General features: G+C 40.5%; 1 protein-coding gene across 3 annotated transcripts in view; it reads left to right on the forward strand.

Annotated features, from left to right (window-relative positions):
- Positions 1-27,437, forward strand: part of Cdh6 (cadherin 6) — a 144,766-nt gene extending 117,329 nt beyond the window's left edge. For 2 of the 3 annotated variants that reach the window (XM_021633731.2, XM_060380435.1), the window contains exons 6-12: positions 2,150-2,337; positions 4,504-4,757; positions 10,983-11,119; positions 13,474-13,595; positions 14,633-14,750; positions 14,862-15,113; positions 21,544-27,437. In XM_021633731.2, the coding sequence (XP_021489406.1) occupies positions 2,150-2,337; positions 4,504-4,757; positions 10,983-11,119; positions 13,474-13,595; positions 14,633-14,750; positions 14,862-15,113; positions 21,544-22,034 (1,562 nt within the window). In that variant the 3' untranslated portion in view covers positions 22,035-27,437. Of the gene's footprint in view, positions 1-2,149; positions 2,338-4,503; positions 4,758-10,982; positions 11,120-13,473; positions 13,596-14,632; positions 14,751-14,861; positions 15,224-21,543 lie in introns of all 3 variants that reach the window. The other variant, XM_060380436.1, reaches the window with a different exon arrangement.
- Positions 27,438-27,590: the final 153 nt, after the last annotated feature.

The raw sequence follows: 27,590 nt of genomic DNA on the forward strand, positions 1-27,590 counted from the left end.
GACCCCAGTTTTTCTTAAAGAAGGGAACTAAAGAGATGGCTCAGCAGTTAGGCAAGAGTACTTGATGCTCTTCCAGAGAATCCAGGTTCAACTGGATCCTCACAACTGCCTGTAAGTCCAGCTCTAGGGGATACAACACCCTCTTCTGGACTCCGTGGATACCTACACACATACACGGCATATAGACATGCAGGCATACACACATAAAGAGAAATAAAAATAATTAAAAATAAATATTTTTAAAAGAAGTAGAAGGAAGGGAGGGACGATTGAGAGGAGAGGAGAGAGAAAGGAGAAGAGGGAGGGAGGAAGAAGAAAACCCATTTACTCTACCATGGCACTTTTAAAAAGATAACCAGCTAATACAGGCTTCCTTAGTAAGGGAGATCCAAATGATCAATAGGAAACAGTTTCATCTTTTATTCTCCAAATATGTAATCAGCTGGCTTGAGGCCAAAAACAGACTAGCTAAGAATCTGTGATATAGGCAGAAGTTTTGAGCACTAAAACTTTTTCCACAAAGTCCTAAAATAAAAATAGCATGCTCACCGGCACGCAGCCCTGCAGAGGGTAGCTCGAGGGTCTCTGGCTCTTGGCTCCATGGGGACTGGCCACTCGTCCTGCTGTTTCTTTGCATAGCCTGTTACGTGTTATGAGACCACGAGCCAAATCAAGGGAGAAGAGAGTGCGGAACAATCTAGATAAACACTTAATCCATTTTGTTATTTTACCAGCCAGAGCCCAATACTCTGGGAATTTGCACCATTGAAGACCTATACTTCAATGGTGCCATCGTCTGGTGGTTTTCATTTTTTATTTTTCCAAAATCATGTATGAATAACTGGCAAATTATAACAGATAACAATAGCATATTTTTTAAAAGAGAATAAATTTATAAAGTAGAATAAATTTTAGAAGGCAGCTTCGCCACTGATGCTAGGATATTTTTTAATACACATACACCCCCCCCACACACACACACAAACACACACATTCTAAATATATGACCTGCAAGACTGTCAGATTTAAGCTGAAACTCACATCTTTGTCTTTAAACTAATTTTGCAACATGAGGATATTTTAAAAAAGAGCATTATCTACAAAGTTTTGGATTAGAAGTAAAAATATATGTATGCTGAAAGCTGTGGTGATACACACCTTTAATTACAGAACTCTGGAGGCAGAGGCAAGCATATTTCTATGAGTTTGAGGCCAATCTGATCTATACAGTGACACTGTCTCAAAAACAAAATCATATATGCCAATATATATATATGTATATATATGTATATGTGTGTGTGTTGAAAATCTACATAGGAAACAATGCTATAATGAAATTAATAATGAGTTATTCAAAGGGAAAAAGGTAAAGAGTGTCATCGCTCAGTGTATTGCCCTAACCCTGAATGCAGATCCATCTCTGATTACGAGTCAAAGCATGACTATTTGGCTATTTTTTCAAATTGCTTTAATTTGCTTCCACCTTCAGCTAGTATTAGCAAGATCACGAAAAAGCTCTGTTAAGAACACATAGTAATTGGCTTCAAGTCAATCCAGGTTAAGTTCTTTATTCTTTGTGGGGCCTTTGAAACTCTCCTCTTCCACTTAGTCTCAAAATGACACCATGAATTTGGAAGCTTATTTACAGAATGAGAAGAAAACACTCCATTTGCAAAGAGACAGGCCATGAAATAGAAGGAGTCTAATTATCATGGTAGTGAAGATATAAGGAGATTAGGGTACCATTCGTTATTTTGAAGAAAGCATATGTCTGTCTCCATCCACAGTGAGGTCTTTAAGCTGGCTCCCTTCAGCCATGACTGGGCTTTCTGGAACCTCACTTGTTGTCAACCATAGTCCAAAAACATTATTTAAAATATCCTTATTGTCACATATTATTATACTTGCTGTCTTTTCTTAATAAGAAATAAGCTCTTGCCAACAGTTTGTTATTGTGCCCAATTTATATGTTAAATTTTATCAAAGATATGTACGTATTGAAAACAAACTCAGAAACAATATAGTACTTAACCTCAGCTAAGCCCATATTTAAACCCATATTTAGTACTAGTTGCAGTAAGAGCAGATGGCTCATTATGATAGAGCATCTCCTAGTCTCTGCTTCACTCGTCTGTTTGGTGATTAACAGGTACATACCAGTTTAAGACCCCGGAGTCTTCTCCACCGGGAACGCCAATTGGCAGGATCAAAGCCAGTGATGCTGATGTGGGAGAAAATGCAGAGATCGAGTACAGCATCACAGATGGGGAGGGACAAGATATGTTTGATGTCATCACCGACCAGGAAACCCAGGAAGGGATTATAACTGTCAAAAAGGTAATGCTATTAATATGGCTATTTGTTATAATTCCTGGGGCTGAAGAAGTGACTCCATGAGTAAGGCCCCAGCACCCACATGAAGTCTGATCTTGGAGGTTCCCTGGCCAGGCAGTCTAGCAGAAATAAGGTTGAGTGACAGATGGCATGGCGTTGACCTCTGACCTCCACACACAAATACACAAGCTGCACATGAGTGCACATGCATACACGCACACACGCACACACATAAGCATCCACATATAGAAAAGGAGATGTAAACACATCTCCTTATTAGATTTCTTCAACTCCAAATACTATTATTTAGCGGGGTGGGGGAAGCATTTATCTGTGCTCGTACAACTTCCATAGATATCAAATAAGAAAAATCTTTTAATGTCTGATCAGCGATGTGCTTCCCTCTGGCTCCCAAGTTACCAAGGACAGTGACCATCTCCTGTAAACCGATTCTTTTCTTTTTTCTACACACCTATTCTAATTGCACTGAGATCTCTTGGGTTGGCTTTTAGTAGTCAAAAGTACTTTTATATATTCATTACACCCGCGCTTTCGATAAATTTCTACTAAAACTCTTCTAAGTAAATAAAAGAAACAAATGAAAAGCATAGAGACGATGAAACAAACATCATAAGCAATAAAATACACAATGCCACACACTGCTGTGAGTGGTGGCGTTGCCATGGCACTTACTACAGATGGTCCACTGTCCTAAAACCGGTAAGCCGGGAATGAATCCGAGAGGAAGCGAGGAAGCCAACAAATGAACGTGCGCCTGAAAACTGTGCAGCATGCTTTGAAGGAAAGGCTAGCGCACACAGGGAGCAAGAGGACCTGAATTAGAGAAGATGGAGACCACACATTTAAACAAATGAGGAAATTGCACGTGACTCCTTTGGTTACTTTCTAGAACATCTGGAACATGAGGTCAGATCTCAGGTTCTGAATTCCTCCTTTTCACCAGCATACTCCTGTACTATTTGACCTTGACCTCTCAAAATTCCCTGGCACCACAGAGCACTATACCAAAGTGTGGCCATGGTTTAAAAAAAAAAAAAAAAAAGTGTGCCTCAGGGCTAAAAGTATTGATTTAGGCTAATTTTCATTGATTTCCCTTTTGTCATGTATAGTATAATATGTTCTCCCTCCCTTAGCTGCAGACTGCTGGTGAACATAAGCATGGTGGATGTAAATAATGAGAAAATTTCCCCTTACAAGAATATGTCTGAATATCTAGAAACACAATAAAACATGCTTAAGTGATACTCAGACCAATGTTTTAGACCCTGATATGATTAGGAAGCCCATTAGTGTGCATTAACCTTTTTAATTTTCTCTGTGCCTTATCAGATTCAAACTGAAATTTTGCCTAGCCAACTAAATCGCATTCGCCAGGGTCTTGATTAATAGTGTTTCTAGTGAGCCTTGTCATGATATCATCTAAAACTACAAGTCAGCAATATGCACTGGCTTCACCATGTCTCCACATGAAAAATCTTTTCCTAAAGGTCTTTGACAATAGGGATCGCTGCCTTCTTTGGCAAATAATTAGCCCAGCGCCCTTATGAGGATATCAGGGGAAGATTTTACTAACTCCAGCAAGAACAACTTATTCAGTCTGAATGGTCAAGAAAGACTCACTGTGCTAGCCTGTGGGTCTGGCTACACTCAGCCTTGCCTGAAGATGTTGAAAATTATAGATGACCATCTCTACCAGGCACTGGCAATTTTTAAACACCCCGCAGATAAAGCCAGATGTGAGAACCCCTAGCAAAATAGTCTACTGCATGTTGCCAGCCTGTCCCTGGTAACCCACCCTATTCAAACACAAAGTAGTTTAGAGGAGAGGGAGAGAGAAGATGAGACAGATCTCTGCATCCAGGTCCCTTCCTGCCCCATATGCCTAGCGCCTGAGCACCCACTTTTCAGCGGCAGCAGACTTTCAGGCTGTATTTCTATCATGGTTCTTTCACAACCCAGGAGGAGAGGGAGGAGGAAGAGGGGGGGAGGGCGGGGAGCGGAAGTTAATCTCATCTTTGACACCTCTGCCTTCCACTGCACTAACGTGTGCTGATTTCTGTAAGCAGCCCGATCGTGTTCGTTTATCAGAGATCTGCACTAAAATGGTTTCTGCCTTGCCTCTCTGTCTTGCATCACCTTCCTCTGAAGCTCTTGGACTTTGAAAAGAAGAAAGTGTACACCCTCAAGGTGGAAGCCTCCAACCCCCATGTCGAACCCCGATTCCTCTACCTGGGTCCCTTCAAAGACTCGGCCACGGTGAGAATTGTGGTAGACGATGTGGATGAGCCTCCCGTGTTCAGCAAAATGGCCTACATCCTACAAATACGAGAGGATGCTCAGATAAACACAACCGTAGGCTCTGTCTCAGCTCAGGATCCTGACGCTGCCAGGAATCCCGTCAAGTGAGTACACTCAGCACCACCTCTCGCGTTAAGTCCATTTTTATATCCAAAGACCCAAGTGCTCCATAGAAAAGAGGACTCCTTTTTCCAATTAGACAGTTGTATTCTCCTGAAAAACTGCTCCAAATAGCACCTTTAACTGCCCTTGCTCACGGCATAAGTAGTATTTTAGCAACAGCATAAACCCTCAAGTACACAAAAGCTGAAGAAGAAAAAACAGCCGTTTAAAGCGAGGTGATGCGAGGTGATGCAGCTGATTGACCGGGGCTCTTGGTAAGGTTTAAGAGGGTTTACTAAAGAGTGCAACACAAAAATACACCAGCCCCTGGGCTTGACAGCACTGTGCTTTTCAAGTGCTGGAGGACCTATCATGTAATCCTTAGAGGCAGAATTATGCCCCATTCAGATGAATAATTTTCCTTTTGCATATGTAAATAAAAACAAGAAGCATTTCATGATATGTCTGTGAAATGCTGGAGAAATTAATAGGGTAGGATCCAAATTAATGCTATGTAAACAAGCTCCGTCTTCCCTGTGCTTTGCTGGCTCCTTAGTTATAAATCATGTGGCAATGAAGCCTCATTGCTCTTTGAGGCCACTGACAACTTGGGGGTTCTAGCATCACATGCAAAGCCTAGAATCACCCAACTGCCAGCGCTCGCCTAGTAGTTCAGTGGAATAAATGAAAAAGGTGTTAAATCAGAGTCCTGTCATGTAAATCATTCTCCTTAGCTAAAGTAAGCAGAAAAAAATAAAATAAAATGAAGTCTGTAGAGATTCTTGCCAGTGAGTCCACAGGCGTATTCTGAGGAGGGGCCCTGCCACATGCACATCCTATGATAAGGGAACGCGGGCAGCTATACCACATCTGCGACAGAGAGTGCGCACAGAGAAAAACAAGCAAAGGATAAATATGCAGGAGGTCAGGTGAAGACACTTCCGAGACTCAAATTAGCGGGGATACTGTCTAAGACGGTGCGACCGGGCTCAGCTTTCTTAGTAGGAAATCTCTGCAGTAAAGATTTGAAAGAAACAAAGGGATGAGCCGTGTAGAATTCTGGGGAAGACCGGCAAGAGGGGAAAAGGACAGGGGTCTACGCTAGCGCCACCTTCCTCTAATGCGGCAGTGGCTAAGAGGTCTGCACATCTAGGAAAGAGAAGAGGGAATGGCGAGCTGGGATAGGAAACAGAAAGGAGGGAGATGAAGAGAGAGGAGAAAGAGAGAGAAGGTGGAGGGAGGAAATAAGAGAGAGTGGAAGGAGGTGGGAGAGGTTAATTGGGAGGCAGCAGGGAGGTTTGCCAATGTGGAGCTCACAGGTCCTACTGGGCTTTATGGTTCATGGTAAAGCCTGAGTTTAGCTAATTGAGGTGAGAAGCCATCTGGAAGCTTTGAATAGAAGAGCTGCGTCATCCCAAACTGCACTTTAAGTGGCCATTCTGTCAGTGGTGTGGATGTTCCTGTAGGTAACCAGTAACGTGCTCTAGCAGCCACTGCCCTTTGTTCCAGTCAGATCTCCTGATACCCTCACACCTGAAACACACAGATGTCTTCTCCACTCTCGGCACACAGAGCCGTGTTTCACCCGTCTACTGGAAGATCTTTGACACACCGAAGAGGGCTGCGGTCCACCAGCGCAGCCTGGTGTGAGCTCCGTGGGCCCAGTAAATGTAATCAGGGAAATGAAGGATGGCTTTCACTTCCACAGCACATGCACCTTAGGCACTTTCACAACTGTACAGCTCATTGCAGCTCGTTCCAGTTACACGGAGTTGGGAGGGGGAACCTCAGCAAGTCAGTGTGAAGTCCAATTTAAAAGCATTAATGCTGGAAGTTAACAAATATGAGCTTCAGTTACCTCTCTGATAGATCAACACGTTTTTAACTTCTTCTGGAAATTTAGGCTAAATACTTTTATATTAGTTTTTAAACCAAATACCAGCTTTACCCACTGCATTATTCTCTGTGTTCTGAATGGAGGTACTTAGCCTGTAAGCTGGGCTGGCTGTTGGTTCATGCTAAAGACGTTCACTGCCAGCCTTCCCTTAGTACATATGGCCTTGATGTATAAATATAGATTTAAGTCTAGAAACATACATAGATTACATTAGTGTATCAATGCATATTCCAGTGATTTTCCTTACAGGGTAAAATTATTCTTACATAAAGAATATGACTATACGCAGTCTGCAGTTAGTCTAGATATAAACACCGAGCAACTGTATAAGACTATCTTAGGTTGGTCAAACAAATAATTTCCCAAAGGTTGAGGTTTTTTTTTTTTATGCAGTCACTATCTTTAATAACTCTTTAATCACAAAACAATTTCCTACTATAACTTTATCACAATGTCTTTTGATAATACATACAAGAAAAAACATGTCACTATAAATATCTACCATGTAAAACGTCTATGTCTAGTGAGATAGCTCAGCACTTGCTGCTCTTACAGAGGACTCAAGTTTGGTTCCCGAGACTCATATCAGGTGACTTATAACTGCCTGTAACTCCAGCTTCTGAGGATCTGAAGCACCCTTCTGACCTCCTTAGGGACCCCAGCTTATGTGCATGCACTCATACACATAAATAAAAATAAGGTAAGTATTTTTTAATCTACATGCAAATGCAGCTTTTTTTCCCACCAAACAAATTTCCCTCACTTGAGGAACCATTACAAGACAAATCATTTAATCACTAAATGCAATGAAGTCCCGAGGGAAAAGGTCAAGCCATCCGCTACAGCCATGCAGAGGCCGATTGCCTTCTTTCCTATTGGCAATGATCACAGTTAATGTTTCTGGACAATAAATATCCCCGATATAAACTGAAATTACTTTAGAGGAAAGAAAATAACAACAAAAAGAAAATACAGCTTTGTCTATAATCATCTTTCCTAAACAATATAGACATTTTAGGGTTTCCATTAATTTTTAATCTCCCAATTAGAGAAGACAATATAAATTTTGGAATTTCCTAAATAGTTAATCTTCTCTCTTTAAAATTTAAAGCTGCCTTCAACTAAAACTTCCTCACTACTTCCCGTTTATTTCAAAGCTTGATAGAAAAGCATAATTATTTGTAAAACTTAAAAACTGTGCCACCAGGCTGAGACAAAGAGTAAAAGATGAGTGCTGTCTATAATTACAGCAGCTTAGAAAAGCACAAGGCAGGACTTACTAAGCTTGGCACTTTTCATGAGGAAAAAACGTAGTCAGATAAGTATTAGATTTCACACCGTCTATGAGTACAGTAACTTCCTTTTTGAGAAGTAACAGTATATTATAAATGTTTATCACTCATCTTCAAAATAAAGAAAGGGAATCAAGTAAGTTCAATGTTCTAGCCTAAATTTTTCAAAATTGTTGGAATGGCAGAATTGTCAAAACCAGTAGATAGCTTTTTAAATATGTTTGAGCCCTTCTAAGGATAAAAAGGCTATGTTAAATATATTGATACTAAACTTAAGACCTAATGACATAATGGCCCGTGTGAATCTCATTAATTTCTTCCGAAATCTTTGAATAGCAAGCAATAAATGAATACCTATTTCATTTAGACAACTAAATGACAAATATCAGTATGAAAATATATTGTTTGTTATATCTTGTTATTTATATTTTAAGTAAAAACAATCCTTTGAAATAGAATTTTGAGGATTGTACATTATTACAAATGACATATCTTTTCTTAGAGCTTTCATAACTCTAAATATGTCTCATAATTGGATTGTTTACTTAAATTGTGTTTCCACTAAGCCAATTTTTTAATCCAACATTTTAAAACCCCTTCCATGACATAAGTTTTGAAAATGCATTGGAAATGGGAAGTTATTTTTCCTAAAAAAAAATCTTAAAATATCAAGTCTCTCCAGATTTTTCTCTTGATACCCTTTCACTCATAAACATACAGACATACATGTTCCCCTTACATGGCTATCCTAAAAAAAATCAGTTTCAAAATTAAATAAATCTTAAAGTAGTTAAAACTAATAAAAAAAATATTTAAAAAAAGTTAACATTTCCCAATCTGCCATCAGCGTTAGGGTTGAAGATGCTGTCTGACTTTGGTTTCTAAGATAGCATTCTGGGCCCTCTTTGAGTTTCCACAACTCTCCATAAACACGTCTCCACCCCTCACTCTGCCCTTGCACCTGCTTGCCCAGTCACTCTCTGTCCCTGTTGGGTATCTAAGTGGCACTGCCCTCAGCACTCCCTTTTCCACACCTACTGACTGAGAACTCCAGGTTGTCCAAACGGTTCTCTGCCTTGAGCTTCAGCTTGGACTTCTCTGCTGTCTGCTCCTCAGGCCCTCCCTCGCCACATGCCAAAAATGCAGCCTTGACTCTTCCCCAAGCCTTGTTTTTGCCTTCTCTTCCAACATCTTGTGACAGGACTATCTAACCAACCTCCTCAGTTCAGCCAGTCATCTTTTTCAACACAGTTTAGACGATGGTGCTACCCTGCATGGAGCCCGTGGGTACATGCCATTTAGAATCGCCCCCCAATTCTTTCCTATAGCCAGCCCATCCTTCTGCTTAGACTCTGCACTTCACTCTAACCCCATCTCTTATCTCCACTCTCTCCTACCTTACCATTCTCACCCACACAAGGCATCTTTTGTCTCTGAAAACAGAATGATTTTTTAAATAAAATGGATAATAGAAAAGTAACCAATCCCTATATAAGCACCTACATTAATGTTCTGAAGATCTAAACCTTAATTTTTCTCCATCTTGTTTATCCTTCTAGCATATAGTTCATCCTGACTGCAGTTCCCCTCCTTTCTCTCCCCCCAGCTCCTTCCCCTTACCTGCCCTTTCCCCTAATCCAACCCCACTTCACCTCCCCCCTCAGAAAAGAACAGGCCTTCCAGGGACATCAACCAAATAAAGCATAAACAGCTCCAATAAGACCAGGAACATATTCTTACATCAAGGCTGGATGAGGTAACCCAGTAGGAGGAAAAGGGTCCCAAGGGCAGGCATAGAAGTTAGAAACAGCCTCACTCCCACTGTCAGGACAAAAACACTGAGCAACACAACCATAACATACACGCAGAGAACCTAGGTCAGACCCATACAGGCTCCCTGATCTCTGTGAGTACACTTGCGTCCTGGTCAGTTGCTTCTATTGTCAAAGTTCTTGTAGTATCCTTGATCCCCTGGCTCCTCCAATTCTTCCTCCTCCTCAGGACCTCCAAAGCTCTGCCTAATATTTGGCTGTGGGATTCTGCATTTGCTCCAGTTTCTGGATGAAATCTTTCTGGTCTCTCTGGTGACAGTTATGCTAGGCTCCCGTCCCAGCACATCCTGCGGGCATGACAATCTGTAGATAGGCAGGCTTTGTGGCTGTTACTTGAGGCCTTGCCTGGTTACAGAGGATCGCTGGATCAGGCTCCATGTCCCTCCTTACTAGGAGTCTTAGCTAATGCCACCCTCGTACATTCCATGGCTTTTTCATTGCACTAGGTTTTCATTGTGCTCCCAAAATGCCCCCCAATTCCAGTCATCTCTCTCAGTATTCTCAACCCCCACCACCCCTCCACACAGACCTGATCCCTCCTGTTCCCATCTCCACCTACCCCCAGTCTAAAAAATTAATTTAAAAATAGAATATGTGCTGGGGAAATGGTGCATGAAATGGTCCACAAAAGAATCGGGATTGGAGTTTGGACCCCCAGAGCATACGAAAAGGACAGGCGGACATGGCAGCTTGATTAGAATTCTAGTCCTTTGAAGGTAAAGACTAGGCATCCCTGCAGTGAGCGGGCTAGCCAAACCAGCCATATCAGTCATCTCTGGGTTCTAGTGAGAGGCCGTATCTCAGTGAACAGGAGGAGAGAAAATGAGAAGGTTTGGCATCAACCTCTGATGGTGTGTGAGCACATTCACATACATGCCTACACACTCCACACACGGAGCCATAAGAAACTGAAGTTACTACATAAACTTGACCTAAATTACATATTAAAATAGACTTGTTCTAATTGCACATTAAAAGGAAATTAGTAGTGATCTCAAAAATCACACAACTTGCCTAGTAAGTGTACTATTCAAGCTGATTGTAAAGATTAATTTATCAAAATATTTTGCTTAACATTACAGTTACAGACGCTTAAACACACTACGAGTGGGAAGAATTAATAGATAAGATATTCTTGGATTAGTATCATGATGTGAAAAGGGCAAATCAAGGAAAGCCTTTCTAAATTCTACCCTGCATTTTTAGGTATTCTGTGGATAGACACACAGATATGGACAGGATATTCAACATCGATTCTGGAAATGGTTCGATTTTTACATCGAAGCTGCTCGACCGGGAAACACTGCTGTGGCACAACATCACAGTGATAGCGACAGAGATTAGTAAGTCCAGCCTTATCAATGCTGTCTCCACTGATGGAGTGAGCGTCGTGGTGAGGGCTTGCTCAAGCATGGCCAGAGCCGCCCACTCATATTGACGGCCCTGCTCTGTACATGTTGAGGGAAAGAGCACCGGGGGAGGTCTGCAATGATGTTTCTTCTAAATGTGTGTTGGTTAACTTTAGTTGGAGAGAAACTGAAAGTTCTGCAATTTGGAAACAAAAACACACATCTGTCAGGGCTGGAGAGATGGCCCAGCAGGAAAAGAGCTTGCTGGCCAAATGTGAGAACTGCAGTTTAGATTCCCAAGGTCCACATAAAAGCTGGGTAGATGTGGTGGCTGCCTATAATTCCAGCATTTGGGAGGCAGAGATAGGGGTCTCCGGGGCAAGCTGGCTAGCTAGGTTAGGAATGCACTCAGCAATCAGCAAGGTGGATAGTGATGAAAAAGGCACCCAACAGAAGTTTTGGGTCTACATACATACACACACATGCACACACACACACACACACACACACACACACACACGAATGAGTTTAATCCCAGCACTTAGGAGGCAGAAGTAGGTGGGTCTCTCTGAGTTCAAGGACAGCCAGGGCTATAGGAAAATCTGAAAGAGAGAGAGAGAGAGAGAGAGAGAGAGATTACAGATAAATATATAGGTTTTATACAGTATAAAATATAGATATTATATATATATATCAAGTGAACTAGAACAGGCACATGTAGATATAATTTCCCAAAGATTATAAACTAAAAAGTCACAAAATACCGCTGAAAACATAGACTCTCAAACATGTGAGGAAGCAAGGGAATAGGTACAGCCCTATGTCTTCAAAATGTAGGCATTAGCCAACACCTTTTAGATATTCTTTCTAGCCTTCTTTAGAATTTCTGTTTCAAAATCTTTACCAAATGAAGAGCCACAAATTAGCACTTTTATGTAGTCTATCAAATTGAGCAATATAAAGCACCAAATAATCAATAAAATGTTTAGAATGAATTTTATGGCACTCCGCATGAAATCCAACACAAAGAAAAACAGTGCCAGAAAAAAAAAAAAAAAACATTTTATATGAAGTTATTTTACTCCATGGGAGTTAATGTGAACTGAGAGCAGTGTTAGACAAGAGCACATAAAAAGGATAGTTTTTAAAATAATATTTTAGTGTTTAAAATAGGCTTCTGAAGTGTAGCTCTTTTGGTTTTTGTTTTTAATTTCTGAAGTTCTAAACACTTTTATCTCAGCTGGATATCTGCTGTGAAATATTCCATATCAAATGGTTTATTATAGTTCCATTTTGTCAACATAACTCATGAGACGTGAAGTCTCTGAAGGAGAGTGGGTGGAATGACAAACAGGCAGGGTGGGCAAGAGGCGAGGCTGGCGTTGACTGTGATAAGGGCACCTCATTAGACAATCGTTAGATAGGAATTTGGATTTTAGAGTTTGTGCCAAGGGACTGGCATGGACACTAACAACAGCAAGCTCTTGAAGCTTAAAAATTATAAAATAAATTTCCACTGAAAAAAGACCAGTTTTCAAAACATAAAATTTAATACTTTACTAAAGTAGCCATTTTATGCATATTTTAGGTTTATGCCTACAATTCTCTGGTTTTAGAATGTACTGTTTCCTGAATATATTTGAAAATATGAGTGATAGAGACAAATCACAATTTATGTGCAGCCATGTAAACTTTGGGGGAATAGTGTGAGAAAAATTGACGCCAGAGATTTTAGGAATACTATTGTCAGAACTTGTTAACAAACTTGAATAACTCAAACTCCGAGCATTTGTGTAAAATCAGCTCTCAGTTGCTCCAAAACCTTTTTCTTGCTGTCAGGTTTCCTTGGGAATCTAGAAGTTTTCACACAGATTACTCCTCCTCTTCAGTCACATCTGAACCTGATGCTTCTGAGAAGCCATGGTTATCCCACTCAACACAACAGCTCCATCTCTTTCCATCCCTTTTCTCTGCCTAACTTCGTCATCTGGGGCAGCGTATGTTCATATGTTTAGTGTGTTTCTCTCCACAATGGAATGCATACCTAAAATTCACTATATTATTTAGCTCCTTATCTGTCCCAGCACCCAAAATAATTACCAGTCCATATTAGGTGACAGATGTCCAGTGAGGTCTTATTAAATGGACATTCAAATAGACGTGGTTAAGTGTGTGATAGAGAAAGCGTGAGCTACCAACTCCTGCCTCTCACACCAGCCAAGTCTGTCCTCCAGCTGTTCGGGGGATTAGTGTGGAAGAATGAGAATGACCAAGTAGGTGGTTGTTGTCTGGGGGAAAATGGCGATCAACATGTAAATGCCTATTTCTTTCTTTTTGGTGTGTGTCAGATAATCCAAAGCAAAGCAGCCGAGTGCCTCTGTATATCAAAGTTCTTGATGTCAATGACAATGCCCCAGAATTTGCTGAGTTCTATGAAACCTTTGTCTGTGAAAAAGCAAAGGCAGATCAGGTGAGTTGTGTTTTTAAAAGCACCTTTAAATTAGAAATCAGATTAATTTAGATCTAATAACTGAGATGATACTCACAGCAGAGAGCTCATCTTGAATTATCTATGAAGTGTATGCCAAGGATATTAATGCCATAAATAATAACCAAGACGAATGTTTAACTTGCATAAGAGAACAAATAGGTTTTTTTTTTAAGAGCTGGAGGTTCATCAGTCTCCAAGACTGATGCAAATTCCAAATCAGTCTTAAGTTTTCATTAAAATAGATTAGTCACAGTGTTGCTGGAATAAAATCTTTATTGGTGAACAGATAGCTTAATTTGCATATGTACTTGAAAATAATAACTAGAACATATTACCCAATTGTCTATAATTCACAGTTTTACTTATTTACATTGCCCATCTGTAAAGTAATACAAATTCATGAATGTTTTATTGCTTTACCCATTTGTCACCCACCTGAAATAGGTCTTCGCAGCCTGTGACAGGGAAATTATGCTACACTTTATCAAAACAGGAAAGTACTATGAAAGTACAGAGGAAAGTGGGAAGCTGAAATTACTGCATTTTTTATATTATTTTTCTTTATAATTTTTTCCCAAGTCGCTAACCTATGAGCAAAAGAAGGTAATTAGGCTGTCCAGAGTACTTGTGTTTTGTTTAGTTGCAAAGCTGTCATGATCATTGAGTCATTCCAGCAGTGCTTCTCAGTCCAGGTGATTTTGCCCACGGGGATATCTGGCAATGTCTAGAGACCATTCAGACTGTCACAACTTAGGAGCTGGCTCTCAGTGTATAGTGGAATGCATGCAGGGTGATTATCACACAGTTTTCAGAAAGGATCACAAACCAAAGAAGTAGCCATGGCTCCACGGTTTTCTAATAACATGCCAGTCCTTTGAATAGAATGCATTGATCACTTTTAAGAACAATCATTTTGATTAAGTTACAAACTACAAAATTAAGCAATTTCTTGAAAAACTGTAAGAAATACTTTGGGTCATGAAACCTCTAGCACAACTTTATGGTTTCTGTTTCAGCTGATTCAGACCCTGCATGCCGTTGACAAGGATGATCCTTACAGTGGACACCAATTTTCCTTCTCCCTGGCCCCAGAAGCAGCCAGTGGCTCAAATTTTACCATACAAGATAACAAAGGTAAGTGAGTTTCTTACCTTCCCTTTAGTCTCACCCCTATGGGAACGGATCTTAATTTCCATCACAACGTTATAACACATACACGCTCACCATTTTGCTTTCTGCTTCCAGACAACACCGCAGGAATCCTAACTCGGAGAAATGGCTATAACAGACACGAGATGAGCACCTATCTCCTGCCTGTGGTCATTTCAGACAACGACTACCCAGTCCAAAGCAGCACTGGGACAGTGACTGTCCGGGTCTGTGCATGTGACCACCATGGGAACATGCAGTCGTGCCACGCCGAGGCCCTCATCCACCCCACGGGGCTGAGCACAGGGGCTCTGGTGGCTATCCTCCTGTGCATCGTGATCCTACTAGGTAAACTGCTTCTCCCTGCATCCTATCTCCCCTTGGTGAGGGGCACACACTGTTACTGTGACACTCTAGATTTTTCCGCCTCCCCCAGTAAGGCATACAGCCTGATCTAGGTGAGTAGAGTTATATGCTGAGAATCTGTGTTGTTCAAACATGAACTCATTTTTGCTTTTAAAAAAATGGCTTTGAAGAATGAATAGATGTGATATGTGCCCATGTCTTTGCTTGCCCGGAGTACCATTTCACCAAAAGAATATGTTGTCTATCATACTGAAATGCATCTCCGGGGAATTAGAAAGTGATAAATATATATACCCTGGTTGTTCCATTTGTTGTTGATATTTCACTTGGCAAGCACTGGTAGATTTTGAAGAGTTCAAGTCATCCGGCATGGATATCTGACAAAAGCCCCTTCTACAAAGATGACATTTAAGATCAACCGGAAAAGGATGATGGTGACTTTTTCCCTTTCACAGAGGAAGAATAAATGTATGGCATTTTCTTTAATGAAACGAACTTATTTTGGGCTAAACAATGGACTAACTACCTGCTTAGTGCTGTTTTTCTGGTTACCACATGTATTATGTCTATAACTTTCGGACTGTTAATGAATAACTCACGTCACTGGGAATCATGTCTGGATCCCAAAGAAACTAATGTAATAAAAATAAAAAACAAGATCAGTTATGGCTCGGATGTGAAGTCCACCCCTCCCCCAACAGCTCGTGTGTTGGAGCTGTCCTCCCCGGTTGGCGGTGCCACTGAGACGGAACTGGATGGAGAACTGCTAACTTCATCAGATGATCAATGTACTGATGGGTTCACAGTTGAATGGGCTGTTCGGATGTGGGGCCCAGCTGAAGAAATTATGTCATCCAGCATGCCTTTGAAGAATATGCCTGGTCCCTGGGCCCTTTCTTCAGTCTGTTCCTTGTCCACCAGGAGAGGAGCTGCGGCTTCAGCCACCCATTCCTACCATCGTGAGCCTTTGACTCATCACAGTCTTCGCGAGATCATGGATGATCCCTCTGAATCCACAAGCCAAGTCCATCCTTCCTCCATTAAGCAGTTTCTCCCAGGAATTTTCTCAAAGAAATAGAAACCAACTCAAGGTCTAGCAAAGATACAAATGGTACTTTCTACTTCCAATCAACCAATTAAGCCAAAAACCCTGAATTCAAAAAGTTTAACAAGCCCTTGACTATTACTCAGGTTTAAAAAAACAATCAAATATCAGCTAATGCAGCCCTTCTAAAACTGAGAAAACAGGGCTGGAGAGATGGCTCAGCAGTTAAGAGGACTGGCTGCTCTTCCAGAGATCCCATATTGGAGTCCCAGGACCCACATTGCCAGATCTCACAACCATCTTTAACGGCAGCTTCAGGGCATCCAACACCTTCTTCTGGCTCCCAAGGGAACCAGCTATACATGAGGTACAGAGACATACGTGGAGACAAAACACCTATGGACATAAAATAAACACAGTAAAAATTTTAAAAATAAAAACAGTATTTGGTTTTACAATCTCACCTATACAGAAAAAAAAAAAGTTTGACACACACCTGTAATTATAGAACTGGAAAGGTGTAAAAATAAAGATCAGAAATTCAAGGCCATCATTAGCTACACGGTAAGTTTGTGCCAGCCTAAGATATGCAAGACCGTCTCCAAAAAGCAACTAGGAAAGCATTAACCTGTTACCCAGGAGAAAACCCTTTCTAGTAATGAAGACTGAATAGCAATGGAGAAGCACAGAAAAGCGCCTGCATTTCTTCAAGAAAAATGTTTCTCATTGCTGATCAATGCTGTCAACTACAACAGAGGACTGGAAACTCGACCTCAGAACTATGAGCCTCTTCTCAAGCAAGATTTGAAAAGAGCGTTTTGATGGGAAGGTACATATAGCACTGACTGTGTGCAGAGGCATACCTGTGTCCCTAATGCTGTGGATCTGTAAAACCTGGAGGACCTGATCGTTGTTCTTGATCAAAAGGGAGTGCCCGAATGGCCTGGGATGGGAGGGGGCCTGCGCTGGTGGAAGGAGGGGACAGCTTTCCTCTGCTAGCGTTTCTCCTTCCCCTCTCTAGTCGTCTGTCCTACTTTTTTACATTTTTAACTGTTTTTTACAGTTAACATTCAAAACAATATGTTTCCTCATGATTTCTTCATACACACACTTGGTTCTGACTCTCACCCTTCCCTGCTGCCCTGTCCTTTCCCCAGCTGGTCACCTTCTGGTTTATTTCATATATTCAATTCAATACCCTCTTCCTCCCCTCTCAGTAGACCTTATTTTTGTGACCTATACTCCTACACATAGTTAAACATATGCACACATATTAATACATATAGATGTATTTGTGCACACATGTAGTGTTAATTTAGGTTCTTTATGTAGAAGCAAATACAGGATTCATTCTGAGTTTTACTTATTTCAAGTAACATAACGATTTCCAGTTCTATCAATTTTCCCGAAAATGTCATGATTTCATTCTTGTTTGTGGCTACTTAAAATCCCATTGTGTATATGTATCATGTTTTCTTTATTCATCTATTCAGACATCTGGGCTGGCTCCATTTCCTGGAAATTGTGTAGAGAGCAGCAATAATCATGGATGTGCAAGTATCGCTGTGGCATGTTGACTTTCAGACCTTCAGGCATCAATCCATTTTCTCTCCTCCACTTTCTTCCCTCTACCTAACTCATTTTGTCTTCCCCTTTCACTTTTTTTCCTGCAATAAATTCACTGTCTCTTCATTATTCTTAATTGGCTTCAGTGCCTCCCACACCTTGTCTAGTGTTTTGGGAATTCTGTACATAATTTTTTAACAGAAGAAAATGAGTTTTAGCTTAACTAGGCTCACACTGTAGACTAGATGCTGTGCAAGGTGCTTTACAAATATTTTTCTTGCTCCTCAGACCTACCTGGGGTGTATTTATCTGCAGCTTCAATATTAAAGCAGAGGCATCAGGATATGAAGTAAGTCATGTGGCCAAGTCACACATGTAACAGATGGTAGACCTCAGTTCTACACCTAGGTCTTTCATTCCAGGCTGGTACGGTACTCCCATACCAATCCCTAGTTTCTCTGTGAGCTTCTGGAATGCAGTGCAATTTCCAGGCTTAAAGAGATATAGACTTAAACTGGGTCTATTCAGAAAGATTAGAGGCCAACCTGAGAGGCTGCCCGAGAAAGGAAGCCATGCTGAGACATGAGGAAATCTGATGCAAAAGCGGACCTGGCCTAGAGGTGTAGTTCAGGAACAGGGAACTTGCCCACCACACAGAAGTCTGCGGTGAATCACATGGCATCTAGTATTTTACTAAAAGAAAACAATAAAAGCATTCAAACAAAAGTTACCGAGTGTGTAGGGGAGGAACAGGTGGGTAGGGGATTTGGGGTGGGTGTGACCTAACACATTACATGCATATATGAGTAGTAAATAAAATATTTTAAGCATCCCAACAATTACATGTAATCTATATAGCAATTTAGAATTTCACAGATTTTTCACATTTAACTCATTCCTCATAACAGCACGAGGCATTGTATTGCTGCTTCCCTTTCACAGAGCAGAAAATGGGTTTTGAGAGGTCGAATTATTAAAGCTCACCTAGATCTGCTAGTTCTATAATGGTATTGGAACATGAATTTGACCATGCTTTTCCCTCTCTCTCCACACCTGAAATCTTGCCGCTGTCCTCCAACCCCAGGAGGACCTGAAAAAGAGAGAGAGAGAGAGAGAGAGAGAGAGAGAGAGAGAGAGAGACCAGTCTCCAGTGAAGGCACTTCACAGATGAATCCTAAATGCTTCTGTCCCAGCCCAGTCCCCATTTATAAGAGTCAGTTTTCATGAAGGTCTCCCATCAAGATATCAGAGGCACACTGGGCTAATAAAAGTTGTAGCTAATCTTCGCCGTAGACTTAAACTGGGAATGAGCATTGAGTAACTATGGCTTCTGATTATGCCCCCTCTCACTTCTCACTGAGTCTGTAATTTCAGATGAACATAAGACTGAAATTTTAAAGTCTGAGAACTTAATCTGGAGAATGAGGAAGTGATAAATGCTTTCCGTCTCACTTTTAATGCTGGGAAGAACTCATGTACTTTACAGCTGAATTGCTTAAGGGTAGGTGGATGGGGTCTATGCTCTAATCCCTAATGTTTTCCTTAGTTGCATACACCCCTGTTTTGAAAATCCATGCCACTTCACACTGGAAAGCAGCATAAAAGGAAGATCAGTGTAAGCCCTGAAGGTCTCCAACCCCAGGAAGGTGGAACTGAAAGCTTACCAAAGCCACCAAGCTCCCTTGGGACATATCTCTTCCCTCCTCTCCTTGGTTCCTTCTGGCCCAGCCACTGGGACTCTTCCCTGTTCCTCAAACACTACAGGCACAGGCCTACCCAAGAACCTTCCTGTAGCCAGGTCCCCTTTGCAGGAGCGCGCCTTGGATAGCTCCCTCTGTCTTTCCTAAAATGATGGAGATGCACACAGCCTCTGGGACCGAGGAGCCCTCCCCATCCTCCTTGCCCTCCTCTGCTTTCTCTTGTTTGCATTACACTTAACAGTATCTAACAATTTCCTGACTTGTTGTTATACGTGTGTTTACTTTTCTGTCTCCATCCAAGAATCCCCACACATCTGCCCGGGCTCTGAGGCAGGGCTTTTCACCCACATGTTTTACTGGTAGTACCTAGAACTGTACCTGGCACAAAGCAGACACCACATAATTGTTTATTGAAAGGATGACTAGATACCCTGGGTGGGTGAGACAATGGCGGCCTTTGGGGCACCTCCTGACAAGAACAAGAAGTGTGGACAGTTACACAGCCACATACTTGAGAAAGGCAAAATTGTATTTCCTTAGGAAAGAGACAGTCATCCCAAAATGCTTCCAGCATGGCAGGTAAGAGTGTAACCTTTTTAGTCTGGTGGACCTGGGCTTGAGTGCTGGCTGCACGTGACATCTATAGACCTCAACTTCCTCTTTGGGAAACTGGGGTCTTAACTATGGTTCCTACGATGGTTAAATGGGATTGATTATGAAATGCACTTAGCACAGCAATTGGTACAGAGAAATCTCTCTCTCGAGGTAGCCAAGTATTAATACTAATATTAATAAAATTAATGCCTGAAAGGATAATCTATAGACAAGTGAGCATGTAAATCTACTCATTAGGAGGAAGATGCGCTTGCCTCCCAACTTGTTACAAGAATTCCATTTTCAAGGCTTACAAAGGGAGAGGTGACTTGGAGGAGATGAGAGAAGGGGCTACAGCTGGGATAAAAAGTGAATAAATTGTAATAAATAATTAATAAATAAATAAAAATTTAAAGAACTGGACAGCGTAGTTTGTGAAATGGTAAAGAGACATTGCTGGTGTTTCCTGTAGTAAATGCCACCGGGCAAACCTGGGCTGGTGATACATTTTCTGTCCAGGATGGCCGTTTCCTCTTTAAGCTGTTGCTGTGTTTTTATCTTCCACCCATAGGTCCATTTGTAGATAGATGTGTCTCTCTACAGGCAGCCAGCTTTGTTCTACCAACCAGCTGCGAAGAAAGATCAGATAGCATTTAAACATAATTCTTGTTTTGCTTCTAATTTAAGCTGGAAGAAAAAGAATAATGTATCTGTAAAACAAACACTGTGGCCAACGAACTTGTGGGACATAAGTCTTTGAAAGTGAAATCTCACATAAACATGTTTATCATATGGAAAGTGTATTTCTCTCTGCCCTATTTAATTGGCTGAGCTTGAGGCCCAGAGTAGTTTTTGGAATCTGGGTCTGTCTGGGTTTTATCTGTACTAATTTTTTTTTTGTATGTGGGAAGGTATGCAAACATTCACATCTCTGTTTGGGATTTAAAACTAATTTTACACTTTTCTCGGGGAAGGGGCAGAGAAAGGCATAGTGCAATAGCTATTTTAGATGCGGAGTTATGCAAAGCCTTCAACACATCCCAAAGGTGCCAGCCTTTCTTTATAACCGGTTTTGGAGCATTTTTAGGTGCTTGGCATAATTTTCACTTTTATTGCAGTGCTTTCTCTGTGGTTCCATAATCATCATCATCATCATTATTATTATTATTATTATTATTATAATTATTATTATTATTATTATTCCTATTATTATTATTATTCCTACCTTAAAAGTAGTGTGCATTTTCAAAGGGGAAAAAAGAAAGAAGTACTGACAAAATATGATATTTTTATCCTCTTGTTGAAGTATAGCCTTCTTTAAAATGCTCCATTCCGGGGTCCTGATCTGATTATAGACGGAGACAAATGCATCCTTAATGCTGGAAAAAGTTGAGCCTGCATTTTCAAGTGAACTTTTAAAGCTGCAGGTTGGAGCAGTGTTTCTTCCGGACGTTAATTGGGTGGCAAATTAACTTTCCTTCCCTTCTGTTTTGCTTTCTGCTTCTAGTGACAGTGGTGCTGTTCGCAGCTCTGAGGCGGCAGCGAAAGAAAGAGCCTTTGATCATTTCCAAAGAGGACATCAGAGATAACATTGTCAGTTACAACGACGAAGGTGGCGGAGAGGAAGACACCCAGGCCTTTGATATCGGAACCCTGAGGAACCCCGAAGCCATGGAGGACAGCAAATCTCGCAGGGACATTGTGCCTGAAGCTCTTTTTCTACCGCGACGGACTCCAACAGCTCGCGACAACACGGATGTCAGAGATTTCATTAACCAAAGGTTAAAGGAAAATGACACAGACCCAACAGCCCCTCCCTACGACTCCTTGGCCACCTACGCCTACGAAGGCACCGGCTCAGTGGCCGACTCCCTGAGCTCGCTGGAGTCAGTGACCACAGATGGAGACCAAGATTATGACTATTTGAGTGACTGGGGCCCTCGGTTCAAAAAGCTGGCAGATATGTACGGAGGGATGGACAGTGACAAAGATTCCTAATCTGTTGCCTTTTTCGTTTTCCAATATGACACTGGAATATGTGACGTGGCTATTCCTTTCTATTTATCCACTATTCCGTGAGGGGTTCTCTGTTGTACCCATTCCAAAAGCCAATGGCTGCAGTCCGTGCGGATCCAACGTTAGAGACTTGTTTTCTAGTACACTTTTATGAGCTTCCAAGAGGCAAGTTTTTATTTTTTAGTTCTTGCAGTTAACCAAGTTAGCCGAGCAGGCACGCAGCGGGAGGCGAGGAGGGAACAGCGTTTTCCCTTGGTTCTCTTATGGCGGGTTGGCCACACAGTCCTTACTGCTGGCCTGGACTCCACTTTTGCTCATGGCCTCCTGTCAGACCAATGCTCCAACTGTACATTTCACATGCTAATGGGAAAAGGGATCACTTTAATGGTAAAAATATAGTTTTAGTATATTTATAAAAAAAAAAGTGGAAGGAACAATCGGGAAATTGCTCCTGGTCTGTCAGCAATCAAGGAGATAATTAGCTACGAAAGGGTTTGTAAGGGTGTACGTGTGTCAGAGATTTCAAAGTGGCATCTGGGGCACTCTGTCTGTACCGGAAGAGATGTTTCTGGCACCGATAACTACTCATAAAATTAAATCCTTCCGTGTTTTAGGATGACTTGAAGCAAATCAAATGGTAACCTTCAAAGACGGTAACAAAAACGAGGCTCTGTTCCTTGATACTCATGACTTTTTGCATGTGAGAAACGTGAAAGGTCACCATCACACCAAACAAAGGGAAAAGGACAAATAGCTTGAAAAAATTAACAAAGGAAATATTTAGCAGATTCCGAAGTTTTGTGCCACCAACTGTATCACAGATCCCTTAATTCTTTCAACATCAGTAAACTAATGAGAAATAAGTCTAATCATACAAAAGTTCTTGAGAGAATTTCTGAGGCAAATGTTAACTCTGTCTATAGTTGTTGTCACTATTACCCTACTATACCCAAGAGTAGCAGTGTGAAGTTCAATAATCCATATTCTTCAAATATTTCTTATATAATTAACTTGACTTAGTATGGTTAGATTAAATATCCCCACCCTAGAGTTCAAGGGGAAGGTTAGACCCAGCCACATTTGAACCTAACCCCTGCCCTTTGCCTTAGGAGACACTGTATACTTTCACCGCAACAAGGGAAATAAATGAATGGTGCTGAGATGTTGGTGCGAAACTGCATTTCATATTTTTGAACTGCTCACAAAAGAAGAGCTTGGATTTTCTTCAGCAAGAGTGCTTAAAGCTCTTGTTAAAGCAGCAGTTGATTCCAAAAGTAGTCATAGTTTCCCGCTGTTTTTAGGTTGGCTTCTGTAGCAATATGGCCATCTTCATCTTTGAAATGACGATAAAGTAATGGTCTCAACTATGACAGAAAAGTAATATAAAATCCATCCAATCTATTATTGCTCTAATTATGCAATTAGTCTCCCTTAGTCAGTTATTATCCAGGGGACCCAATTGAACCAAGCTAATCCTTCTGGCAGGTTCAAATCATTTATTTCATATGGCCATTCTAATGACTCTCATCATTAGAATCTCACATTCAGCAGTCATCAGAAATTTCCAAAGTACTGCAATGAAAACATCCTCATTTGAAAACCTATAAAGGCTCTGTACATACATATATAATATATACTTAAGACTGTGCTCACTTCTCTTATTAGTCATAGGAATTTATTTTCAATTAATGTTCATTCTACAGAGATAATCTTAATATTATTTTCATTTCAGGGTAGTGCTTTATGAACACTTTTTGTGTTTAGAAGCACACTGTTGTTTAGCTGACTTTTAAGTAGGTATGGTACCCAGGAAGTAAAGGTGGCACCTGGACAACAAGAGAAACGTGGTATTTGGATTACGGTTAAAAAAAAAATTACAACCACATTGCCCTTTGTATTCCCTGAATGGTTTTCTGTTTGTGATGGAATGCCCTGAAGAGTAACAAGTATATCATGGTTGGGCTACTACTAGCTTGTAGGGTTTTATTTTCTAATTCTTCATATGCACACACAACACACACACACACACAGGAATGCAAATAAATGCTACAAGATGGCTTCACTGAAATGGGCCAGTGTGTATTATATTCACAGGTAAGTATCAAAAAACGATACCCAAGGAAGGTTAACAAGAGTTACTGGACATAACACAAAAACAGCACCTTACATGGTTTATTGTAAAAATGAGGTACTCTGCCTTGCATCTTACATCATGTGACAAGTTGAACCAAGAAACATAGTTCTTAAAAAGAAAGGTATCATCAAAAGTTGCTCTTTTAAGCTTTTGGTGTTAAATTTCCAAGAGTTGACAATAGCAATTTCCAACATTTTGGGATAAAGTTGACCTCTCCTCTGACTGCAAGTGTTTATTGAAAGGAAGTTGAGCTATCTGAGCTGTAATTGGCCAAAGTATTTTTATCTCACCCTGAAGAATCACACGTTATACCAAGAATAGATGTGTATGACTCAATATTAAAATAACTGTTTAATGTCTCATCACAAAGATTGTTGGTGAAGCAAATCTATGAGAAACTAAATTATTTGAGCCCTGGAGGTGTCAGCTTCAGAGGAGCACTTTCCTCTACGAATCATCACAAAGAATGAGCACCCCAGCCCACCTATCTCTGCAGCTTTTCTTCCCACCAAAACACCAGGTCAAGAGGCTCCCCATGGGCAGATTTCTTTCTGTGATAAGTCTTAAGCCAACATGAAATGTTGTTCTTGGTGGGGGCGTGGTTTTCAACTCAGCTTTCATATTATTTGTGTCTTGATCTTAGACACAGGCAATGAGGCTGGCAGGAGGGTGGGATGGGTCCAACTTTAACATTTGCTTTGTTGAACATAAGCAGATTGGTTAGCATAAGGGGTTGTTTCAGGAGCCCTGACGCCTGTCTAACTTTTCTTTAAACCTCTTTTCAACAGTTTCTTCAAACCTCTTACGATGCTTCCTATAATAAGCCGAGATTTTTAAAGAACATTGAGCCATTGTGCATGAGGTTAAAACTTCCTCACTTTATATCAACTTTCTTCAAAAAAATCTGAAAACTCAAATAGGTAAATACATCAAATAGAAAAGGTGTGAGGACAGTTTCATAAGACCCTAAGAGAAAAAAATCTGTGCACTGTAAATACAACTTCCCTAGTTTTACATTCTGGAGTTTCGGCTAGAGAATCACTCTATTTTCAGATGGAACAAAGCTGGTGATTTCATTTTAACTCAGGATAAAAATATGTGGCTTAGTTCTCATTTCCACTTCGCAAAGTGTTATACAAGAAACTGACTCTGGATCTTAAAAGCACCCAAGTTTTAAGAAACCAAAATAACTTTCTAATTTCCGTTTCCGTTATGTAATTTATATGTCCCATGTTCCTGAACAGTAGTCTACATAGAATGCTTTATCCTGGCACAGGTATTTCCTTGAGGACAGTGATTTATAAACTAGCAATGGGACATTCTTAGATTCTGTAGACCTGAACACCATCCATAGAAACACACATCTAAAAAGAAAGAGCAGAGTTCGTTCCTGGGTGTAAGATAAGTATTTGAATGAGATGCTTGTCTTTACCAAATAAATCCATTGACCTCGGGAATTCTGCCACCAAATAAGTTTTCTTAGCCCCAGATGACTAGGTTTCAAGCAGCATAATTGCTTTGGAAGAATACTAAAAAGTCAAAATCTCTGACATTTTGAAGGACATTTTTTTTAATCACTTTAGTGTAATTTTAGTTTTTGCTTCTTCTAGATGAGATGATTTTTTTAATTGTAGACAGGGGCTCAAGGTACAGGCAGCTCACTGTATTTAAATTAACACTATACCCAACTTTCTTTATCAGATCACACAAGAAGAAAGATTAATAACTAGTGTGTGAGTTTTCCAGGAAGGCAGGCTACTCCCTAGGCTCTGACAAGCATGTTTCCTTTGCAGAGAATGGAATTACACGGTGGGCTCCTCAGAGTTCAGTGAGCATCATGGTTGCAGCATTGTAAATCTTCCTTTGACATCTTTGTGGAATAATTTTCAAAAGGGATAATTCTCCACTGAGAACACTAGACTCTGACTATATTTAATGTGAAGAGCAAAACCCTCTTAGAAAGCAAATACATTGGCTCACACACTTGTTAAAAGTTAATAAAGAGATAGCTCATTTTTAAAGCCTAGAGTTTATGGTCTCTGCATCATCGACTTAATTTAAGCATTGCTGAGACAATCTTTAATCTCCCCATTTTGTAATACCTTATTTATGATGCATTCTCATTTTTTAATTTGGGGGGAACGTTAGCCTGACAGAGCCAGCAGATGAAAGTGTTAAAAGGAGGTCAAATGGAAACAAAGGCTATTACCCACCATATTTCAGACAGTACGGAGGCACTTAGCCGGCGACTCACCCGGTTATTAGATTAATTACAAAAGACCTTTTACAAGTTGCTTAATTCCATTAAAAAAAAAAAAAAAGAAGAAAGAAAAAAAAACTCACCGGCCACAAACTCAAATTTCCTTTCAAAATGAGGTTATTTGACAAATGAGGCATGGACTCGGTGTTGCAGAAGACGCATCCCGCTGTAATGAGAGCTTGGTCTTTCTTGTGAGGCTATGCTATTTATGTAAATATATACGCACCTTCTGTAAGCTTTTAGTTTTCTATGATCTATTAGTTTAGTGTTTATTAAAAAAAAACATATGTGGAGTCACTCGGCACTCACAGGGAATGCTTATGCAGCAAACGTCTAATAGATCTGCTCAGAAGAAACACAGGAACACTTCAAACCCACTGCTGTTCTCTTTGCAATTATTTTCACTGCTTTAAAGGAAGCTGCATTAGAACAGGCCTTGTAATAAACGCTGTTCGCGTCTCCAGTAATGCCAAGCTAAGGCGGCCTGGCGTTCTCCTACTGTGACTTGTGATTTCTAAACAAAGAAAATAAAGGCTTCTGGTACGGATTGTCCTTAATTAAAAAACAATTCAAGTTTAAATCGAAGCTTATGCCACACTTTGAAGCCCAACTGGCTGGAATCCTCTATCGGTTCATGTCTCTGGCAAGATGAAAGGGTGGGGGAACCGATCGGGCTGGCTTCCAACATGTGTCTAGCTAGGCAGTTCTTCTGTAACCTTACACTTTACATGGCAAAGTTTCTGTGTTAAAAGAATAAGGTGGAAACAGTGACCCTTTAGCTCAGTGTGGCTGGGCCTTGTGTTGTAGTCAAATGATAGATAATACACTCCTTGACATGGCTCCTTTTATTTGGTTTTCTTTTCTTAGTCTTATAAATTTGAAAAGAATGCAACTTTAAAAAGTGATTTCTCACAAAGAGTAAATATGCCTTTTGCAAATCAATTTTTGTAATGTTATTTATATGATATTACTTAATAAACTGGTTTTTTTTCTAACTTGGTTTTTTTTTTTTCTAATTCTCTCAACTACAGTTTGTAACTATGGAGGTTTTTTGTTTTTTGTTTTTTTTTCCTTTGTTTTCTTAACGTATTTGACATATTTTAACTTTCTGAATCCAGTATCTCAACTTCTTGGTTAGCTAACT

The sequence above is a fragment of the Meriones unguiculatus genome, chromosome 3 (genome assembly GCF_030254825.1).
Source record: "Meriones unguiculatus strain TT.TT164.6M chromosome 3, Bangor_MerUng_6.1, whole genome shotgun sequence".
NCBI classification, from domain to species: domain Eukaryota; kingdom Metazoa; phylum Chordata; class Mammalia; order Rodentia; family Muridae; genus Meriones; species Meriones unguiculatus.